This window comes from Trachinotus anak, unplaced genomic scaffold, assembly GCF_046630095.1.
Source record: "Trachinotus anak isolate AG129_WGS33_773 ecotype Australia unplaced genomic scaffold, CSIRO_AGI_Tana_v1 ptg000002l, whole genome shotgun sequence".
Lineage (NCBI taxonomy): Eukaryota > Metazoa > Chordata > Actinopteri > Carangiformes > Carangidae > Trachinotus > Trachinotus anak.
This window is the reverse complement of record NW_027273853.1, coordinates 9886083-9906942: the sequence shown is the minus strand read 5'-3', so window position 1 is coordinate 9906942 and position 20860 is coordinate 9886083. Positions and strand designations below refer to the sequence as shown.

The following is a 20860-nucleotide window of genomic DNA, read 5'->3' as shown; positions in this document are numbered from 1 at the left end:
TGGTGTCTCATACAGGAGCAGATTAATGCTCATGGTTTTGGAAAGAAATGTTTAATGATCAATTGTCATGTTCAGGTGTTTGATCATTTGTTTGTGTTTGTGTGTTGTAAAAAAAAAAAAAAAAAAAAAAAAAGAAGAAGAAGAAAAAAAACCAAACTTCCATATATCATTAAGTACATTCTTTGCTTACCACTTAGAAAGCACATCATTTATGGATTGGTTGATGAAAAGCGTTTTGTTGTCCAAATATTCACACAACAAAAAAGAGGAAAAACAAATACAGAAAAAGACACATTTAATAGAACATGGGACCTGGACATGTAGACAAAAATAAAAAATAACAACAGACTATAAATTTCATTTTGCACAAACTGAGGCATGATACAGGATAAAAACACTAGAAATTTATGAAGTTTTTGTGGTTTTTCATGAATCATGAAAACAAAAGAAAGGCTGTACCTCTGCTTAAGTGAAGGTTGTGACCTGCAGATTTAATCACAGAAAGTTTTACTCATTCTACAAATAATGCTAAAGTAAACCATGTCTTCTCTTTCCAGGTCCTTTCATAAAAAAAAAGTTTGTTTTCACACCTCTTTACAAAAAAATTTAATAGATTCCACATAACAGTTTGCTCATATTTCAATATTGACGTAATGTACTGGAAAACTGATACAGAAGTCTACAGCTAAATGAATCCAACCTTCAGTTCTAAATTATATTGTTTACTGCACTGAATTAGGCACTGTAAAAAAAAAAATCCCACACACTGCTTTGTTTTGTGTGGAGTCATCCATAGAACTGTGTGTGCTGCATCTGTCAGTGGCTTGTTTGGGTCTGTTTCCACAATGACAGTGTGATACTTGAACAAGTTCTGTAAATGTAAGCACTCTGAGCAGCTTCTGTACACAAAGCCATGTCGCCTGGTCTTCAAGCTCAGCCCAGCCCAGCAGCAGGCCCCAGCTATGGCCACTTATGGTGGTGTGAGTATAAACAAACACCTGGGCCTCTCCCCAGCCACCAGAACCCCACAATTAACACACACACAGACGCACACGCACGCACACTTAGACACACTGTCACAGCTGCTTCTTCTGGCACGGATTATACAGAAACAATTGGAGAGTACAGAGAGTCTCTGGGTTGAGTTTACTGCAGCTGAGAGGGCTCTCTCCTGACTAACACTTCATTTAAATGTTGTTTTTCTGAAATGAAAAAGAGAGCTGGTAAGGCCTCAGTATCTTGCTTAAAGACACTTAAACAGGGCCCATGCTGAAGGACTACTACTCACTTTTGCTGGGATCAAACCTGTGATGGTCTCTTAGCTATCGGCAACCTGCCAACACATTATCTCTCAAGTAGGCCCCAACACAGCAATCGCAAATTTTAGGGGAGTAGAAGGGGAGTGCTTTGCAATTTATGTACTGTAACCTGTATTTGTCAGTATAATCCCTGTTGAGTCCAGGCCAAGACAGCAGGAATTTATTTACAGATCTAACAGAACACCAATAACCATTCCTGATATGTAATGAGTCCTCTTAGAAAAGAGAGAGACAGATTTTTGGGAAGAGGAGGCAGAGGGAGAGAACACACGGACGGGATGTTGGGAGAAAATGAACACATGGCTTCAATTGCCTTCTCTCTGCTCCATCATCAAATCTGTACAATCTTAATTAGGACATTAGGCTTCTCTTTTTTCTCCCTCCTTTTTCCATCATGTCAGCTCTCAGTGACGTACAGTGTTAAGAAGGAATAACACCAACTTCAAAGCTACAATATCGGATTTTTATCGGACAGGCCCGGTAGAAAGGGGGCGATTGAATACCTTCCATTTCCCTCAGCCCCAGCCACTGTGCTGTTATCTTCTTCACGTCATCTGGCTCAAGAGTAGGTAGATTACTGGAAGCAGAAATAATGGCTGCTGTGTTTATCGTGGCTTGGACACTGTCCGTTTGGGCTCTGAACCAAAGGTAATCTGTCAACCTGCTGTGAGTGGTTGAGTATAAAATCTGGGAGTAAACTGCAGCAGAGAGGGAAGCAGGCAGAGACCAGTCAGAGATTATTACATGGCTCGAAACATTAAGATAAGCAACATAGGTGGAGGAGAGGCGGCGGGGCTGTTCTCAGAAAAAGCAGACAATGTTGCAATTTATACAGTATTTCCTATTGCGGGATAATTAACTTGATTAAGGTTCATTCTTAGAGTAAGAATGCCAAGGTGCATTTGTTTCAGAGTTTGTGAGAACAGGAGAGATTTTCCATTCCAGAGACAGACTCCCAACTGACTATTGTACCACACTTTTGGTATTTTTTTTTTTAGTATTTACTATTTACTACCAGACTTTATTATAACCAAGAAACCAATTTTGACCCTTGACTTTTATATAATTAGGTTTGTAAAAGGCGTAGAACACTACCCTGACCCATGAAATTATGTTTACTTACTACTAATTCACAACAAATTTCACAACAATACATTTAGAAAAAGTTTATGCCACACATATAACATTATATATCATAAGGAACATTTATTTTACTCAATAAAAGTATCAACAGAATGATTATACAGAACTTTTTGGATCTGAAAAGATTTGTTGGTTGATTGATTGATTAATTGATTAACTAATCAATCAAAAACTAAAAATCTTAATCAAATTAAGTAATTAATTAAATTAAGATTTTTGGCTGTGTTGGTCACACAAAACAAACAATTTGAAAAACAAATTGCAAAAGACATCTTTCACTATTTTCTGACTCTTTAGCGACCAAATTAACTGATTAATTGAGAAAATAATTAGCAGATTAATCCATGATGAAATAATCATTAGTTACAACCCTAAATGTATCTGAAAAGTGTTGATTGACAACATATTTAATTCGTTTAAACCCATACAACCGAAATATGGTATCTGCTTGTACCAACTCCAGTATAGTTAATGCTCTTTTGGTTGCACTCACAGCACTTGCTTAAGTACGAGTTTTGGTTCTATAATAATAATAATTTAAAAAAACCTCCAAACTGACCATAATCTTTTCCTGATCTTTACCCAAGTGTTTTTGTTGCCTAAACCTAACCACACTACAGGATGCTGGATGTTTCTTTCACAAACATATCTGCAGGCAGCAGTTACCTTCTTCCCACAAGTATCATGTAAAAAACAAATGATGATGTCATTTCTAGGGGACAGGGTTGAAACAAAAATGTACAGGAATGTGTATTTTGTCTTCATACTGTTGGTATAGCACAGGGTCACGGTTAAATTACTGTAAGTGCAGTGCTAACGACTGGAACAACACTGAAGTTTTTTTGTGATAACAGCAGAGTCACTTTCTACCTGACTGACAGATTCCTCAAGTGAAAATGGCCGCCCCTCTTATTTACATTCTGAGTTGAAGGCTCAGTGTTAGTAGCTGAGGTTATTCTGCTGCATTAGCAGAATAGGAAGAATGTCTGCCAGTTCTTCAACTTTCATTAAAAGTAAACCTTTTAGGCCAAGTACTGCTGCCTGCCCAGACCCCCCTGACAATAATGTACTAACTGTTCGCCCGCCAAACTATCAAACTATTTTATATTCCACACCTGCTAGGCATTACACACAGTGGTCCGACCTGGCCATGCAAACACAACAGAACTTCCTTTGTTGGGGCCTCAGGACCATTAGGTAGGGTGGGTACAGCTCGAAAGTGTTCAAGGAACAATTTATCAGAAGGAGATAGACACACTACAGGCCTTTGTGCTCCCTGTGACACCATGCTCTAACGGCAGGCATTTCCTGCTCTGAGAAGGCAGGTTTTACAACATTTAGGGAGAGGTATTTTAATTGGAACCACCTACACCCTGACAGTGGCCTCAGTGGAGAAACATGGAAAAGCTGTGGAGAGCAGCTCGAGAGGCTCCCTGTGGTGTCACACAGCTAACTAACCAGCACAGGCCAGGCTGAAGGCTCTTTCCGTAAAAGATAATATTTGTTGTTTGATTTATAAGCCAGTCAGTTAATGTGAATATTTTCATCTGTTTCTAAGGTTGTGGCGAGCAGCACGCTGTTCCTGTGGCTGACACTGGGCTGTCATAAATCTCAAAGAGGGTGGGCTCAATTTCTAATGAGTCAGTTATAACAGCGCCAGTACCAGCAACTGTTTCACATTTGTTTTGTTGTGTATTCCCATTTCATTGTGTTAATGTGTGCGTCCATTAAGTTCATTAATGAGAATTTTTCTTGAAGCATCTGTAGAGCGTGTGTTTCATGTGGGGACAGCCCAGTAGGCATCCCATTAAGGTTTTTTTTTTTTTTTTTTTTTTTCTTGACAACTTCTGCCGACTGGTTAGACATCAAAGACAGATGTAGTGAATGGCGTTAGTCCCAATTCTTTGGCACAGCTACAGGCACCAGGGATTTGCACTTTTTGTTTTCTACAAGCAAACATACAAGTACTGTTCTGCATTTGCCCCTCAGTGTCTTTATTTTCACATTTTTGTGTTGATTTTGGGGTCTGGATTGTTTTTTAACACTCTGCCCTGCCCTGTAGAATAACCAATACCATGACGACCACCAAACGTACTCACAAGAACAATTAATTTCATCTTATACTACAAAAACTAAAAACATATTCTTGTATTTGATTAGTACATGAGTTGATGAAATAGACATTTGGTTGCAAATCTCAGAGCAGCAGATCGTATGTTGTTATTTTTGACATTTAACTGTGTCTTTCAGTTTTAAGTCTGTGGCACAAAGCTGAACATTTTCTTCTTTAAAAATCATTGAAATTGATTCATTCTGACACATATATGCAGTAGTTGAAGAATCAACACAGCACCAGCTGCAAATATCACAGTATGACAACAGGGAATGTCATGTATTGTGGAGTTAAATGAAGCATCCTTTGTACTTTATCTCTGACTTGTGAAACTCCTCTTTTCCACAGCTGTGGGAGACCATACATCAGACTGAGCCATGGGGAGGGCTCCATAGACAAGGGAGACAGGATACCACGGTCAGGTATGCTCTCAGTCTTTGTTCTTTCTAACACCACCACCACTGCCTCCATGCAGCATGGAAGAGTGGTTTTGGGCAAATAGTGCAGTGTTTCTCTCTCCCTCTGAGACTGCACCAATTACAGTGTACTCATATAGGAGCCTAATATATACAGTAGACATATTCTCTCCGCCCTATACTATTCACCTATCTATACATACATATACACATATACCTATAAAACTCCAAACAAACAAATGACTGTCCCACGTTTGGTCTGTTTTGTTTTGGTGTTATACTGCAAATGTAAGCAGGTATTTCCAATGTATCTTGCATGTCTGGATCGCTTTCTTTTTTTGTTTCTCCATACATACTTCAAGATAATAATCCTGTTCACCCGAGGGTAAACATCAGATTTTTGTCTCAGTCCAAGAAATTCTTAACACATTCACCAATTTGCAATAACCACTCAGTAAGAAATCCAGCAGTGGAAATGCAGAAACACCAGTTTCTCTGATGATACAGACTCACAGAATATAAAGCAGTGCAGCCACCACCAGACATGTTTTAGGTTGGAGGCGTGGCAGCAATCACCGCACTGCACAAAGTGTTAATGAACAAGAGCACTCACCATCTCTGGGACTTTCATTTTGAGAATTGCAAAAAATAACCAGCTCTAATAAACTGGGATTAGGGGAAGTGGATATACCAGAGAAGTGAACTCACCACCCTGAAAATACCTGCTGATATGAATCTGTTGAAGGAGATTAACAGTGGATTTTCCCTCAGGCAGCAGTGTCACAACTCTTTGTTTTTCCTTTTACCAGCAGAGGACCAAGTGGTTGTGTCATCAGACTATGACAGCACCCACGAAGCCAACCACAGTGACAGCAGTGATGTAGCACATACAGAGGAGGACACAGAGGAAGGAAAAAACCCTGCCCAGAATGTCATCCTCCACCCACTAATACCTCCTGAGGTAGAGTGAGGCCAGACAGGCTGCCGTCAGTCACATCAGTAGCCTCGCATAAAATATAACTCTGTTAATGAAGCACAACAAAAGGTCAGCATACATTATTTACAAATGCATGTCATTTGTGCAGGACAAACCAATTCTGGCTCCAGAGCCGTTAATAATGGAGGACGTAGAGCCTCTGATGAGTCAGCTAAACAATTGGAACTTCCCCATCTTCAGCTTGATGGAGAAGACCAATGGGAAATGTGGACGGATCCTCAGTCAGGTGAGCATCAGTGACAGTGACTGTTTGCTGAATGGCCCTTAAAAGCAACACAAACTGCTGAGATACTTAGTAACATTATGTTTCTTTGCATTCATAAATGAAGACAGAAAGATATAATACACAACGTGTGTGTATATATGTATATATATATATATATATATATATATATATATATATATATATATATATATATATATATATATATATATATATACCTACAGTTCTACAGTTACATTATTTTTTTATTCCAGTTTTATTACTTGTGATATGTTGATTACCTGGTCGTGTTCACAGACTCTCTGACAATTTGATTTTTGTGTTTCAGGTCTCCTACAGGCTCTTTGAAGACACTGGCCTGTTTGAGACCTTTAAGATCCCTGTAAAAGAATTCATGAACTACTTCCATGCCCTTGAGAATGGTTATAGAGACATACCATGTAAGCTCCAACATCTCTTTCCATCTTATGTTTTTCATTTCACTTCAGTTTATCCGACCTCTTGTTCGCAGCTGTAACAACAAAACCAGCCACTAGAGGGAAATGTCATACAGTTTTTTTTTTTTTGTTTTTTTTTTTTTGCCGTGTTAATGCATAGCAGCCTTTATGTTGTTACAAGATGCATGAGCAGCCCAACAGTGCACCCTGGTGGAGAAGATTACACACACTGAATGGACTTGTTTTCTTCCCTGACCCAGATCACAACAGGGTCCACGCCACAGATGTGCTTCATGCAGTCTGGTACCTCACCACGCAGGCTGTGCCTGGTCTGCCCAGCCTCATCACTGACCACGGCTCTGCCAGTGACTCAGGTGTGTTCGTTAGTGCACGCATGCAGACATTTGAATGACCTGGTGGGGGTGCTGGTGTGAATGTGAGCAGGTCAATCCAAGTGTGTTAAGACATTTATTCGTCCTCATAAGAACAAATGAGCTCCCATTGCTTCAATGTACAGGTTTTCCAACTTTTGTTAAGCCATTTGTGACTGTTAAGATTTTCTATAACGAGGCCAGACCTTTATATTTAGATTTTTCCATCTGCCTGCAGCTTCACTGTGAGCCATCTCATTAATGTCAGAGAGTCAAACCTGCAGGAGTGTGTGTTCTTATCCTACTCCCAGTTTGTCTTATCTTACTCAGGCTTTTGGCACTTGCATTTACGTATCAAACACTATTTGAAGTCTAGAACAGCATGAAATTAAAGGCAGATTAGAGTTCCCTCTCACCCATATTTCCATAACCTCATTTGTATGCCTTACTGGGGCCATCCCTTTGATCCACATATAAGTGGATTTGAATGCTCAACTGTGCTTTTGTGTGTGTGTGTGTGTGTGTGTGTGTGTGTGTGTGTGTGTGTGTGTGTGCGTGCGTATGTGCTCTAGAGTACATCTGTGTGTATTTAGGCATATGCACATGAAAGTACAGTATGTGTTTGTGTAAATTCTGCCACCCTGCTCTTCACCCTCCTCACTGTCCGTTCCCCTTTGGTTAGACTCCGACAGCGGAATAACACACAGTCATATGGGCTTCCTGGTTTCAAAGACCTACACTGTGTCAGAGGATGGTTATGGCTGCCTGTCAGGCCTCATACCTGCTCTGGAGCTCATGGCCCTTTATGTGGCTGCCGCAATGCACGACTACGACCACCCTGGGCGGACCAACGCTTTCCTTGTGGCCACCAGCGCCCCACAGGTACTCATGTTAATCAGTCTATAGTGTAGATCAGTAGCTGATTTAGATCAAAGTACACACCACTCCATTTGCCTGATTTACTGTTACACACTCAATTTTCACTGACAAACTGTGTCGGAAAAACTCCTCAACGCTTGTCAGACGTTGACAAGTCATGAGCTTGGAAATGTACAGTTTTGTCTGGATGGAGACTGTGTTTTCTGTCTTATCAAATCTCCTACAGCTGAAGGAACATCGTGTCATGATACTGAAGGATATGTCAGAGAGCAGCAGTATAGTACAGTGGCCCTAATTTTATTGACATAACTTTGAAAGCATTACAGTTTGTGGTTTTCCCATTTCTTTCAGTATAGACGGATTCTGTTAGTAAGTAAAAGTATGAGTTACTATTAACACCTAAATATACTCAAAGTACCAGAAGTAAAGATACTCATTATGCAGAATAACCCAGTTCAGGTTAATATATATGACATTATTAAATCATAAATATTGAAGCATTAGTTTTTTATATTGTTATGGTTGCAGCTGGCAAAGGATAATTTTATTTACTTAATAGATTTCTGGGAAGCATGAATTTCCCAAAAGGATCAATAAAGTTTTATCTAATTTCATTCATTAAATCTATTTGTTGATTATGTTTTATATTATTAATCTGGTCTGCAAATTAACTGGTAACTAAAGTTATTCAACAAATGTAGTGAAGTAAAAAGTACAGTCTTTGCCCCTGAAATGTAGTAGTATAGTTGTAGTAACTTCTGAGAGCTACATTTGGATCATCTACATTATCTAATTTCACGTTTTATATATCTTTTACCTCTTGTTTAGTACTGTTTGTGCAGGATTGATGGATTCATATATAAATATTTTTGTACATGTCTATTGTAAATATAAAGTGTTTGTGTGTGTTCACAGGCAGTGCTCTACAATGATCGTTCCGTTCTGGAAAACCACCACGCTGCCTCAGCCTGGAACCTCTTCATGTCACGGCCAGAGTACAACTTCCTCGTCAACCTGGACCATGTGGAGTTCAAGCGTTTCCGTTTCCTGGTCATTGAGGCCATACTGGCCACTGATCTGAAGAAGCACTTTGACTTCCTAGCTGAGTTCAATGCGAAGGTAGTTCTAAAAAAAGAAAGTTTCTCTACATCAGGCATCGAAAAGATGAGACCTTTAGATCAGGAGAGTTTATGGATATGGTGATTAAATCCCTTGTAAACTTTTTAGTAACTTCTCTGATTCTTTTATTTACCTTTAACATAAGTGATTTTAATGATGATTTTAAGCCAGTGTCAACACTGGGTTATGAATACCTATCCACAGATATGAAGTGAAAAGTTTAAGTTAAATAGTTCTTTGGAAATAATGAAATGTCTGGGGGACTTGGTGGGAGTATTTTTCATTTTTTTTAGTGTATGTTGTTTGTTAAGTTTGGCTAAGTAAGTGTATTCTTAAGGGGTGACTTCCTCATACAGTCATACCTTATCTCTTAATATTAGCTGCATTGAAAATGAAATGTCCAGTGCTCTTCAAGGAACAAGTCTGTTTGTGCATAACACTGCAGCACTTGCAATATGCTCAGTTCAAGTCAACAGTTTACAGGGTGCAATACAAAGCACCCTGCTGCTTTTCAATAACTTGTTTAAGTGCAGACTGAATGTTGGCTTTAGGTTTTAGGGTCTTGGGTTTTTCCGTTGTGAGTATTAATTCAGTGGTGGTGCTCGAGGGCCAGGGCCTGTCAGCTAACACTGAGCTTGCTGGCCTGGCAGCAAAAGTAACAGCAGTGTTTCTCACTGTAGTGCAATCTGCTCTGCTCTTCCTGGAAGCAAATTAGCTTTCTGTGAAGTACCCATCAAGTTTTGCGCTTGACCTCCTCAATTTCCTCGGTTATTAAGTTAGAATGAAAAAACTCTAAGCTTAAATACAAATAATGAATTAGTTTGAACTTTGTTTAGATCAGTGCAAGCTTTAACTTCACGTGTGAGAGTGCTGCCATGATCCTTGAAATTAGTTAATAATCAAAACTTTCACAGATTCAATCCAGAGAACTTCATATATAGTCACATCTTACAGAAACTGAAAGTGGTCACAACCTATTTGAAGCACAGTTATTGTTACATAAATCACTTTTCACCACATTTCACATGCTTATGCGCTTCATAATAGAGGGAGAAGCTACATGTAAAAAGGCTTAACTCCTTGTTGTACTCCAGTGTTGCTGTGTGTCTTCTCACTGAGTAATCAACCCTCTAGGCAAACACAATCTTTGAACAGCAGATTAATGGCCTCACATTTACATAATATCTACAAACCACACGCTGTGTTCGGCAACATGCTAAATGTCAACGTGTCCATTTGTTGATCCTCTAGGTGGGCGACGATCCATCCACAGGTATCGACTGGTCCAACGAGAATGACAGGTTGCTGGTGTGCCAGATGTGCATTAAACTGGCTGACATCAATGGGCCTCTGAAGTGCAAGGACCTGCATCTGCAGTGGACAGAGGGCATAGTCAACGAGTTCTATGAACAGGTGTGTGAACCAGCTCTGATGGGAACTGAGACCTTGTTTGTATTTGCTAAACTGACAAATAATGAACTGTCATGTTTGTATGTTGGGGGAAGGGGGGTGGGGTAAATTTTATTTAAAAAGATAAATAAAATTTATCATTTTACTTTTAACTTTTACATGTTAATATAAAATATATATTAGTGCTTCTTCTAGTGACCCCTGTCATCACTGAAGTTATGGTAAGAAGAATATAACACTAATATTCCATCCATCTAAATAATTCAAAACTTAGGCCTGTATCTGCGCCTGTGTTGTTTCCCGAACAATCAGTACTTGCACAATCTGTCGTCCCGGCAGAACTCACTGCTGACCTGTGGCCTATTTTATTCCGACATCTTGTCAGTTCAGTAAAGAAGGAATATTTTCAACAGCTTTAAACACAGTATCATATAAAGTCCTGGCAGCTGGAGCATATAATATGATCTAAAAACTAAACATATAGTTGTCACTGACAAAACTCAATTCAAGACAGTGCAAGACAAAATGTAACCACAACGATATGCCTTACCTTAATTTTAAAATACCTGTCCTAACCTGTCCTGACCCTAACACACACAAACTCAAACTAATCTCTGATCCTTCACCTTAATCAGACCCTGGCAGCAGCCAGAATGTCCTGTCTATGCAAAATGTCCTTGTTCTTCAGATCACACGGGAGACAAACACACACACACACACACACAAACACACACACAGGAAGTAAATATATTTCAAGTCTTTGAAACAGAGAACAGACAGAGAGCAGACAAACAGGACCGAATGACTCCTGATAGCGTGCTGTGTGTTTCGAACAGTCACTCTGTTTTGTCTCAACACCCACACAAACAAGTACAGAAGCTGAAGTACACTCCCCCTCCCCTCTTTATTTTTTCCTCAACATAGATTTGGGGTTTTGAGCTTGAGTGACTTTACGCTCCTCAATTCATTTTTCATTCAATCTCTGTGACATATTGAGGTATTAATGCCCGTGCTCCCTCTGAGCCGCTATCGTGTGAGGAGCTGTCATAATAAATGAGAAGATTTATGTATCTGTTCAGTTATGTGTTCTGCTTTTCCATTATAAATTGACATGGTATTTACACAGTAAAGGTGTCTGTTAGTTTTTGCTGTGATAATGGTGATAAGGATTCACATGTATGTTTTCAACATGTGAATTTATTTATTTATTGTACAGTGCTGCTGCAACAGAATCTAGTAATGGCTTAAGCCTAATGCCACCTGCTGTGACCTTTGTTACAGTATGTCCCTTGGCACCAAATGGCTGCAAATTGCCTCTGGGTAAGGCACAAAATCCTCAGGCCCTAATGTGCTCTGCTACTTCAGTTAGTTGACACAACCAGCTTGTTACAAGCCACTCTGAGGTCTAAGGGGGGAGACACAGGGAGCAGGAGTATTATAGGAGAAATTCTCTTTGGTGACAATGGTTTTAGTGCTGCTAGATATGATGACGCAAGCAGGGTGCCCAGGCAACTGTCATTCAGGTGGAGCATCCTCTGATTACACTGACAGCCCCGAGAGTCCGACAACGAAAGAAGCAGCAAAGCAATATTACTTACATGTTCAGGCTTGTATAGAAAGCCTACACAGTGTCATACACATACACAAACACTTTGTCATGGAGCACAAGAAAACATGCTGACAGAGCCATGAGGATCAGATTTGTTCTGTGAGGCTTTCTGAAACTGATTAGGATGTGTGAGCAGAGATGTGTCTTGAAGCTGTATTGTAATACTTGGTAAATCTCTGGTCTTACAGGAATACGCCTGTATTCCAGAGATGAACAGCTAATTGTGTTCATTTGAATAGCTGAGTGAGAAAACATCTGGCCATTGTATTCAAAACACTGTTTTTTAAATAAATGAAAACATATGAGACATTAATTTGGGAAAGCTAACCTTGTAATGCTTCTAAACTTGGTTTAGGATGTAGTCATGGTGACAGCTGGATCTCTGAGCTCCTCTTCTTCTTCTTGTTTTTGCCTCCCATTTATATCTGTTCACCTGTCACCATCAGGAAATTCTGTCAAATTGCATATCCGTCTGAAATCCCATCTTTAGATGATGCTCATTGTGAATTACATTGGCAGCTCAATGCAGGAACAGAGGCATTGTTTAGTATAGAGTATGGGATGACATTTGGGGTCAGTCACCAAGGCAACCAGGAAACCTCGCTATAGCTGTTGTTCATTTCAAGCCATACAGATGTCATTGACTGCTTACATGCTGCTGCCCCTCATTCTTCCCACTATCCCCCTGTGTTTTTAGGCCTTTGTGTAAACGACTTTCATGGGCACAATTCAAATGTTAGCGTGTGTTTTATGTACAACCTGACAGTAATCATTGTAAACACTTTTTTTTTTTAAATAATTTCCTAGAAATTCTGTGGGAAGGTTCCTGTAAATGACTATGTAGTTATATACTAAATATAGGGAACACAGAGATGCTGTTCACTTCTTATATTTTCGGTTAATTATTTCCAATCATTATCCAGCTACAGTCCTGAGTCATTTAGTCAGTGTGCACCAACACATTTATCTACAGGTAAGTATACCATTTAACATGTAGCTATAGAAAATTGTCTCTAAATGATGAATAAATGTACGGGTAGTAATAATCCTTGGGTTTAAATGTGAAGTACTTTGAAGAAAATGCCACTGGAAATCAATAGAACCAAAGACCACTCATTATTACTTATTATCTGTCTGTAATATTTTTCTATCGTGGTTCTTAGAGACCTGTTAGATAAGTGTTACCAAGGTTTTATGTAAAATAAATGTTATCATGTTATCAGGTGACCAGTTCCTCTCCCTGCTCTGATTCGTTTACACTTTAGTCTCTCTCCAGGCAGGAAGGTAAGGGCTTGGAACAAGGACTCAGCAATCAAGGTTATACTAAGAGCATCTCATCCTGGCCTGGACACAGAGTGATGCTGACTTAAGTGCATTCACTTGGCATCCCAGATGTGAAATAGTCATTAACTAGCTGGCTAGAATTAAAATCAATATGGCTTAAGAACCAGTATGACCAGTATGAACTTCTGGTCTATGTGCAGCTTTCAGCTTCCCTCCTTTGTTCCACCTGTTGCACTAAGTGATTGTCTTTGGTTTCCCCCCTCTGATGCAGTCAACACCAAACTTCAAATTCTTACACTATTATGACTCAAAATGATAAAAATTTTAAAAAAAAAGTACTGGAATGTGATTCATGGCATTCATTCAGCTGCTGATGATTTTGTACTAATGTGGGTAATGCTTTATGTAGGGCGATGAGGAGTCCAGCCTGGGCCTTCCTGTCAGCCCCTTCATGGACAGAGCAGCGCCGCAGCTAGCCAAGCTCCAGGAATCGTTCATCACACACATTGTGGGACCATTGTGCAACTCTTATGACTCAGCCTGCCTCGTGCCTGGACGATGGGTGGAGCCCAACCCAGAGGCAGAGGAGCCAGAGATCACAGAGAATGAGGAAGAGGATGAGGAGGACACTGCAGAGGAAGATGCATCCACCAGCTCAGAGGCATCACGTAAGCACTTCCAAAACAAAAGTATGAACCTGAAGTAGCAGCAAAAGCATAAAATGGAAGCAATCAGAAAGCTTGCCTAGACTGCCTGGTTTGGTATTCATTTGTTTGCTATTTAAATTGCCATTTAAACATTTGTTTGGATTTGATTATACAATATAATATACAGTACTGCAGGACATTCACAGTTTTGACCAGTGGTTAAAAAAAGATTTAGCAGATTTTGTTAGATTACAGTTTAAAAATGAATGACTAAGTCTCTGATCAGAATATAATATAAATGCTGTTGACAATTCATTGTAAAGTCAAAGGAATGAGTTTTTATAGTAAGCCTCTGAAATGACATGAAATATATTGTGTGCAATATATTTATAATTTATCCAACATATTCACACTTCAGGTTTAATATTTCTATCAATGAATGAACTATTAAATATAATGTTTTACATCAGTTTCTTTAAACAACACAACTAGTGACAGTCAGTATGATTGCAGGTATTAGACAATAATCCATTGTGCTACATGTCATTAGGAAATATGAAGTGGCTCTGGTAACCAATACTGCTGATTATGCAAAGTTTTGCCATCTATGGTTTCTAGTTTGAAGTCAGATAACTACAGAAAAGAATCTAAAGCACATGTAAACGACAATAAAGATGTTCGAAGCTGCTTTGGTACAGATGTGTGCAACCCCGTTCAGAAAGGCCACAGGTGACAACAGTTTCTGACACAAAACAGATTGCTTTGTAGCAGCTAGACGCACTGTGTTTATCATATGTCTTTAGTGATAAATTACTGCTATTGTGTGTTCATTTTAAGTTCAGGTTCTGCAAAAACAGTCATCAAAAAGTTTTTAATGAAGTTTTGTTTTTGTTTTTTTCAGAGAAAGCAGCTCCCAAGAAGAGGAGGAAAGTGTTTTGTCAGATCACGCAGCACCTGCTAGAGAACCACGAGATGTGGAAGAAGGTGATTGCAGAGGAGGCCCAGAAACAGGGCCAAGGAGCAGAGTCTGTCCATTTAAACAATGTAGCTGAGCCTATTCTGGCTATTCATGAAGAAGAAGAGGAGCCAGGCAGCAGAGAGGAGCTGGTAGAAGGAGAGGATCCAGAGGAGGGAGTGGAGGAACCAGAGTGGCCTGTGTCCCCGCAGGAAGAATCTAAACCTCCAGAGGAACTAGAGGAGGGGGACCCACAGTGAAAGAGCCCATGGGAAATATGGCATCAGTCAGGGCAAGGACGTGAAAAAGTACTTCTTTGTTTCTTATCCTTATCAATTGACTCCTGTTTTTGCCAGCACATCACTTAGACACAACACTGTAGATGTTTGGGAAATGTGTGCCTATACAGAAAAAAACAGGGTGGGAAAATTTGTGCTTTACACATTTTATCTGAATATCTGGTTTCACCAAACATTTAAAGGAGCTTTCCATATTGCAATACGGGATTCTTCGTGTACTTTGGGATACAGACTCTTTTGCTACTGTCAAGAGAAGAGGAAGACTGGTTGCACAGACCTCAACCTATTGTGGTAACACAGGACTGCAGAACTTTGCTGCCAATTTATACATAATTATTTTCAGAATGCAATTATATATAGACATCACAGTTACTTGTACTTGTGTTTCAATTTTAGCAAGAGTTTTTGAGGTCTCACGTGGGCCATAATATGTTTTTTTTCTATATATGGATTGTAAAGGGAGTCAATCAAATGAGGAACATTGGTGTATCTTTCTTCCTTTCAACTTCTGCCAAAATTAATCACTCACCCATGGGCTTTAGCATAAAAACACAAACCGTAATGCATTTTATGTTTAGCATTTGTTGCCAAATTAAGTACTTTATGCCATTCAGTGTAGCCATATTAATTTAAGGAGAGAGACTTGAGGCTCTTTACACTCTGTATGTGTGCGTGGATCTGTGTGTGTGTGTGTGTGTGTGTGTGTGTGTGTGTGTGTGTGTGTGTGTGTGTGTGTTTAAACTAATGAGCTTATATGCACAATTCTTTTGCAGAGGACATAGACAAAGTCAGCAGATTACGTCTTAAATGTGCCATCTCTGGTCTCCATTCCCAAGGTAAATATAGCAGACACTGAAAGCCACACAGTGTTAGGGAAATAAAATGGAAAACAACATGCATTCAGAAAGATTAATCTATTACACAAAATCCCCTAAATAGATTAAATATATAATCTCAGTAAGTTATTTTTAAAATGGCCATAGGCAGACTAAACAATACAGTGCCCTTTTGTCTTTTCTAGCAATTCTTGACTCATTGACTATGTATTTGGGTTCAGTCTGCTGCGTTATACTCTACACTTACTGATCCTCATTATGTAAATGCCTGCAAATGATGCTGACCTTTAACCCTCAGGAAACCCTCAACTGTTGAAATTTAAAGTTAACATTGGTCTCACCTGTGAAGACAGTAAGTTGTGAATTCCTCTCCTGACACCTCAGGGAGATATTCATTCTGTCAGCGTCAAGAGAAGACATGACTTCAGAGTGCATCATACAGTGACGATATACAGGGAAATTATTCAGCTGAAATCATTTTTCACAAAATAAATATCTCGTCATGGTTGATAAAAGAGCAATGTGCATGTCCACTGACCCGTCCTCAGCTCATGCTCATGTTCTCATAACAGTAGTGGTGCAAGGTGATGGGACCCAAAACAGGTCTCTGAGGCTAAGTTTGATCAATAAATATTGGCCAAGATAAGAGTGATCAATCAATTTCACACTTTGAAGTGTCAAAGTTGTCATTTTGAATTTCCCATAGCCCAGTGTTTTATCACTCATGCTCAGTCCATGTGCATTTTTCCCCACAATGGCTCAAAAATGTTGTGCACCGATACTTTTTTATTGTGGAAAATAACTGCATTAGTAGTACGATGTGATTATATTCAGACATTGTCACATTGTCTCTCTATAATGTACATTTTTGAACATCATTGCTTCATAATCACTAAGAAAAAAGCAAACAACAACAAAAAAAGTGGTGAGAATGGTAGTTTTAGTCACATTTAACTGTGAAACAGCTTTCTGAGAATTTCCAAAAGACATAAAAAATGTTTCTACATGTGATGAGAGTAAATGTGATTCAATATAATAACACTGATCTGCATAACATGACAATCGTGTAAAGATCAGGACCTGATGCTTGATGAACGGTAAATGTTCCAGTGTTCTGTGAAACTCATAGTCACATGATAGTCCCTGCTTTAAACTAAGACAAAGCCATTAGGTAAACCAGTTACGTAGCTATGTCTCAGATGAATATCCCACTTTACTTTAATAATGCACATTTACATAGAAAACGTTTATGAGAGACCATAAGTAGATCTTCGGTTTAATTAGTGAAGTGATCTACACTGAGTTGTCGAGTCAACTTACGGTCACATAAAGTGCAGTGAGGCAATATGCAATGAATTATCCACTGCTAATCTTCTCAAGTTCTCATGACCTACATGCACATCTGAATCTCTTATGGGTTAGTATCTCAAACTGTACCACTGCTTTTGTTCATAATCTTATTGCTTTGAACTGATCATAAAAAGGCAGAACAGCACACGACAACCCATAGATAGGATATGACAGAACGATCCATTGAAATTACATTATAAGATGCAGGTGTAGGACATCATGTTCTTGTATCCTTGCAGGTCCTGCATTAACATACTCTATTATCACACAATGTTCCTGTCTGTGGTGAACAGCACACTACATCGATAATGGACTGTTAACTGCTGCCCAGACTCTGCTACAGTCTGTGTTAGAAGGAGGAGGAACTCAGCCCACTGCAGATTAGTCCACATGAGTCGAAGGTAATTGGTTGACCCACTGATTAGAAAGAAGAGAGAAGAGAGAGATCATTTCCTCTCATTCACAATCAAACACTGTATTGAATCAGAATTGTCATAAGCCACTGAATCAGAACAATTTTTTGGCCTCTAATAATCATGTGTTGCCTCACCAATTGTATCTTGTATACAACATACCATCTGTTTTCTTTATGTTGCCTGCAATTCATCCCTAATGAGCTATAATTATCATTATGGAGAGAGTGGATACGTTTTCTTCAGCTTTTGAAAAACCTGACCATGACCAATGTTTTAGAGGAAAACTACTGGATTCAACACAGACATCTCTACAGGAGTGGCCCAGAATTAGAAAAAACATTTTCATTTGAATCACTCATTGGGATAATGTAACTTTTATTTCTAGTTTCCAGTTCAGCTCCTGCTTTGTGAATGTATAGATATAGTGTGTGTGAGAGAGTAACCGAGTGTGTGCTTGTGTCTGTGTCTATTTGAATTCTTCCACTGGCCTCTCTAATGTGACCCTGTCTTGTATTTGTTGAGAGGAGGGGGATATCACTTCTACTCACAAGTAGAGGTGGTGACGAGTTAGCAGTTCTTCAATTCTTCTTGGATACTTTGATGAAATTGTTATTCACAGAAGGCCCTATAGCACATTTCTTCTTGCGCTTCCTCTTTGATCTACGCACTGCTTTGCCTGCAGATCTGAGATCCTCACTGGCAACAGTAGTAGAGCATATATCACAAAATATCGCTCATCTTTGAAGGTGATGAGATTCTGTCCACTGTGTTAATTTGTTGATGATTCTTTTTTTTTTTTTTTTTTTTCTTTTTTTTTTTGGACAATGCATGCATTTTTTTCCCCCAGTCACATCAGTCTCAAGTCAATACTTACATTTGAGCTGATACAGTATATCAGTTTTGATAGTGTATTTTTATGTGTTAATTGGTTTTATTTGTCATACGTATTCACACATGTAGCATAATTGTAACCATGGGAACCAAACAAGCTTTACAATTATGTAAACAAAAATGAGATGAGTATTTTTATATAGTTGACACATGATTAAATAATTAAATTGCTTTCTTCTCACTAGTACCTTGCACTTACCACATGTACTAATACTTACACAAGGAGGAATATGTCCAAATACACAGTATTTGTGAAAGTAAAGTCATGAATTTCCTTGCAGGTTGATGCTCCATTTTGTACAATACACATATATGCTGTACAGTAAAGAAATTTTAAAACTACAAAAACTCTTTTAGATATACATTATTTATTTTTACCATTTTGTAATTTAGACACTATACTGTAGCTGCAATATTGCCAGACTTACTGGAAGTGCCTATATTGGTATTATGTATCATACAGTGAATATATTTGAAGATCATTAGAAGTTGTCACAAACTGAACCATGTGGATGTTGTAATGTGAATACATTGAATTACAAGACTATAATTTCTGTGGTATCGCTGTGTCTATGTGTTGTGTTTCTTTTCCATCTATCGATTTATATCTAGAATCTGTTTTATATTAATATCTACAAGGTAAGCAATCATTCATCAGCTTCTAGGTGCCATGCTAATCATAAGCTACTTGGTTTTCTGTAATCCTTTTAATTGTCTCAAATAGCTGAAATAAGACACAAGTAGTGCATCATCATCTGTAAATCTTAAAAAAGTATTTAAATTTATTTTAGGGTTGTTGAGACTGAAACAATCAAAGCAAACACCTAATCATTTTAAAGTGCTATTTAAGTGCAATTATCAAATATTAAGCTATACTGAATTGGTTAGAGGCACAACAGATACTCCACAAGATGCAGGGTAGCTTTTCTAAAATCACTGTAAACCACAGTGTTGCATGGCTTTTAATTTTATAAATGTTATAAAACACATACTTGCCAAGGTTTTTATAACATAAACACACAGAAACAAAAAATCAACAATAATTTATAACCAATAATTAGTCTTTCACCAAGCAATGTAGTTCTTCAGCAACATTAAGCAGAGTGGTTGCCAAGCGACACACAGAAGCAGCAACACAGACAGCAGTGTGACAAGGGTGATTATTAACTGTGCAATTGTTGAGCCACTGGATGCTACTCCGGCATACTCTTGTTGTAGTTTGGATGAAAGTAAGATTGCAGGGACAGTTCACATTTATGTCCCGTCACTGGCGCAGTAGTCTCATGGCCAGGTCTATCTCCACAGCTGTCAGCTGCACCCATTATCGTTCTGCTGTGGTGGAAACAAGACTAGGGTCAAAACTATATATGGTATATATGGTATATGGCAACAATCCCAGTGTAGGTTAACACTAGTTAGATTGTTGAACTCTCTGCCTTGATGTAATTATTTTCCTTACTCTTACATTCATGTTTTACCTTATTGTGTTTATAATTATTTTATATTTCAATATGATAATGTTTGTACATCCGTGGTGGATGAGGTATTTAGATCTTTACCATAAGTAATAAGGGAAAAAAGTAAAAAAAATAAAAAAAAAAATAAAAAAAAAGGCTTAATTAAAAATCTTGTAAAAGAACCTTATTATTTTATTTACGGTTGCCATCTTTGTTTATTTTAATGGTCAAATCGCTACTTGTAAAATTAGTGGAAATGAGCCAAAAAGTCATTTTTATTGTTCAGCAAAGGACATTTTTTAAAAAAGAGGTGAATTCTGTCGCTTTGCCAGCAGGGTTTACCTTGTAAACTACCTTTCAGATAAAGCTGCGTAAGGTTACCAGCTTCTGTCTTACATGTGAGGGACACAATAACAGTGTTGTACGTTAGCCTGTAACATTAGCTGATATGTGGACAGCTATTTAGGCTATTGTAAAGCTACTGGCACACATAAAGTGACCTTGCCGGGATGAATAGTTGAAATGAAAAACTAGCAGCTAGTGAAAACCAGCAGCTGCATTTTCAGACTGTTCATTCAGTGACCGTTTATCATTTAAAGCGACTGTTGATCACACACACATCACCTGAGCCTTGAGCATCACACAATAAACGTCACTAACTGTTTGGTACAGTTGCAGATGCTGATGAG

General features: G+C 38.6%; 1 protein-coding gene across 3 annotated transcripts in view; it reads left to right on the top strand.

Annotated features, from left to right (window-relative positions):
• The window catches only part of LOC139631251 (cGMP-inhibited 3',5'-cyclic phosphodiesterase 3A-like), a 71992-nt gene extending 52717 nt beyond the window's left edge, over positions 1 to 19275 (top strand). The window contains exons 5-15 of one of the 3 annotated variants that reach the window (XR_011693339.1): positions 4924 to 4997; positions 5801 to 5952; positions 6077 to 6214; positions 6540 to 6651; positions 6909 to 7022; positions 7702 to 7901; positions 8814 to 9017; positions 10269 to 10430; positions 13730 to 13988; positions 14869 to 16057; positions 17647 to 19275. Coding sequence is in view for 2 of the 3 variants with exons in the window: in XM_071495306.1 (XP_071351407.1) it covers positions 4924 to 4997; positions 5801 to 5952; positions 6077 to 6214; positions 6540 to 6651; positions 6909 to 7022; positions 7702 to 7901; positions 8814 to 9017; positions 10269 to 10430; positions 13730 to 13988; positions 14869 to 15182 (1729 nt within the window). In the remaining variant the exon portion in view is untranslated. Of the gene's footprint in view, positions 1 to 4923; positions 4998 to 5800; positions 5953 to 6076; positions 6215 to 6539; positions 6652 to 6908; positions 7023 to 7701; positions 7902 to 8813; positions 9018 to 10268; positions 10431 to 13729; positions 13989 to 14868 lie in introns of all 3 variants that reach the window. The other 2 variants (XM_071495320.1, XM_071495306.1) reach the window with 2 other exon arrangements.
• Positions 19276 to 20860: the final 1585 nt, after the last annotated feature.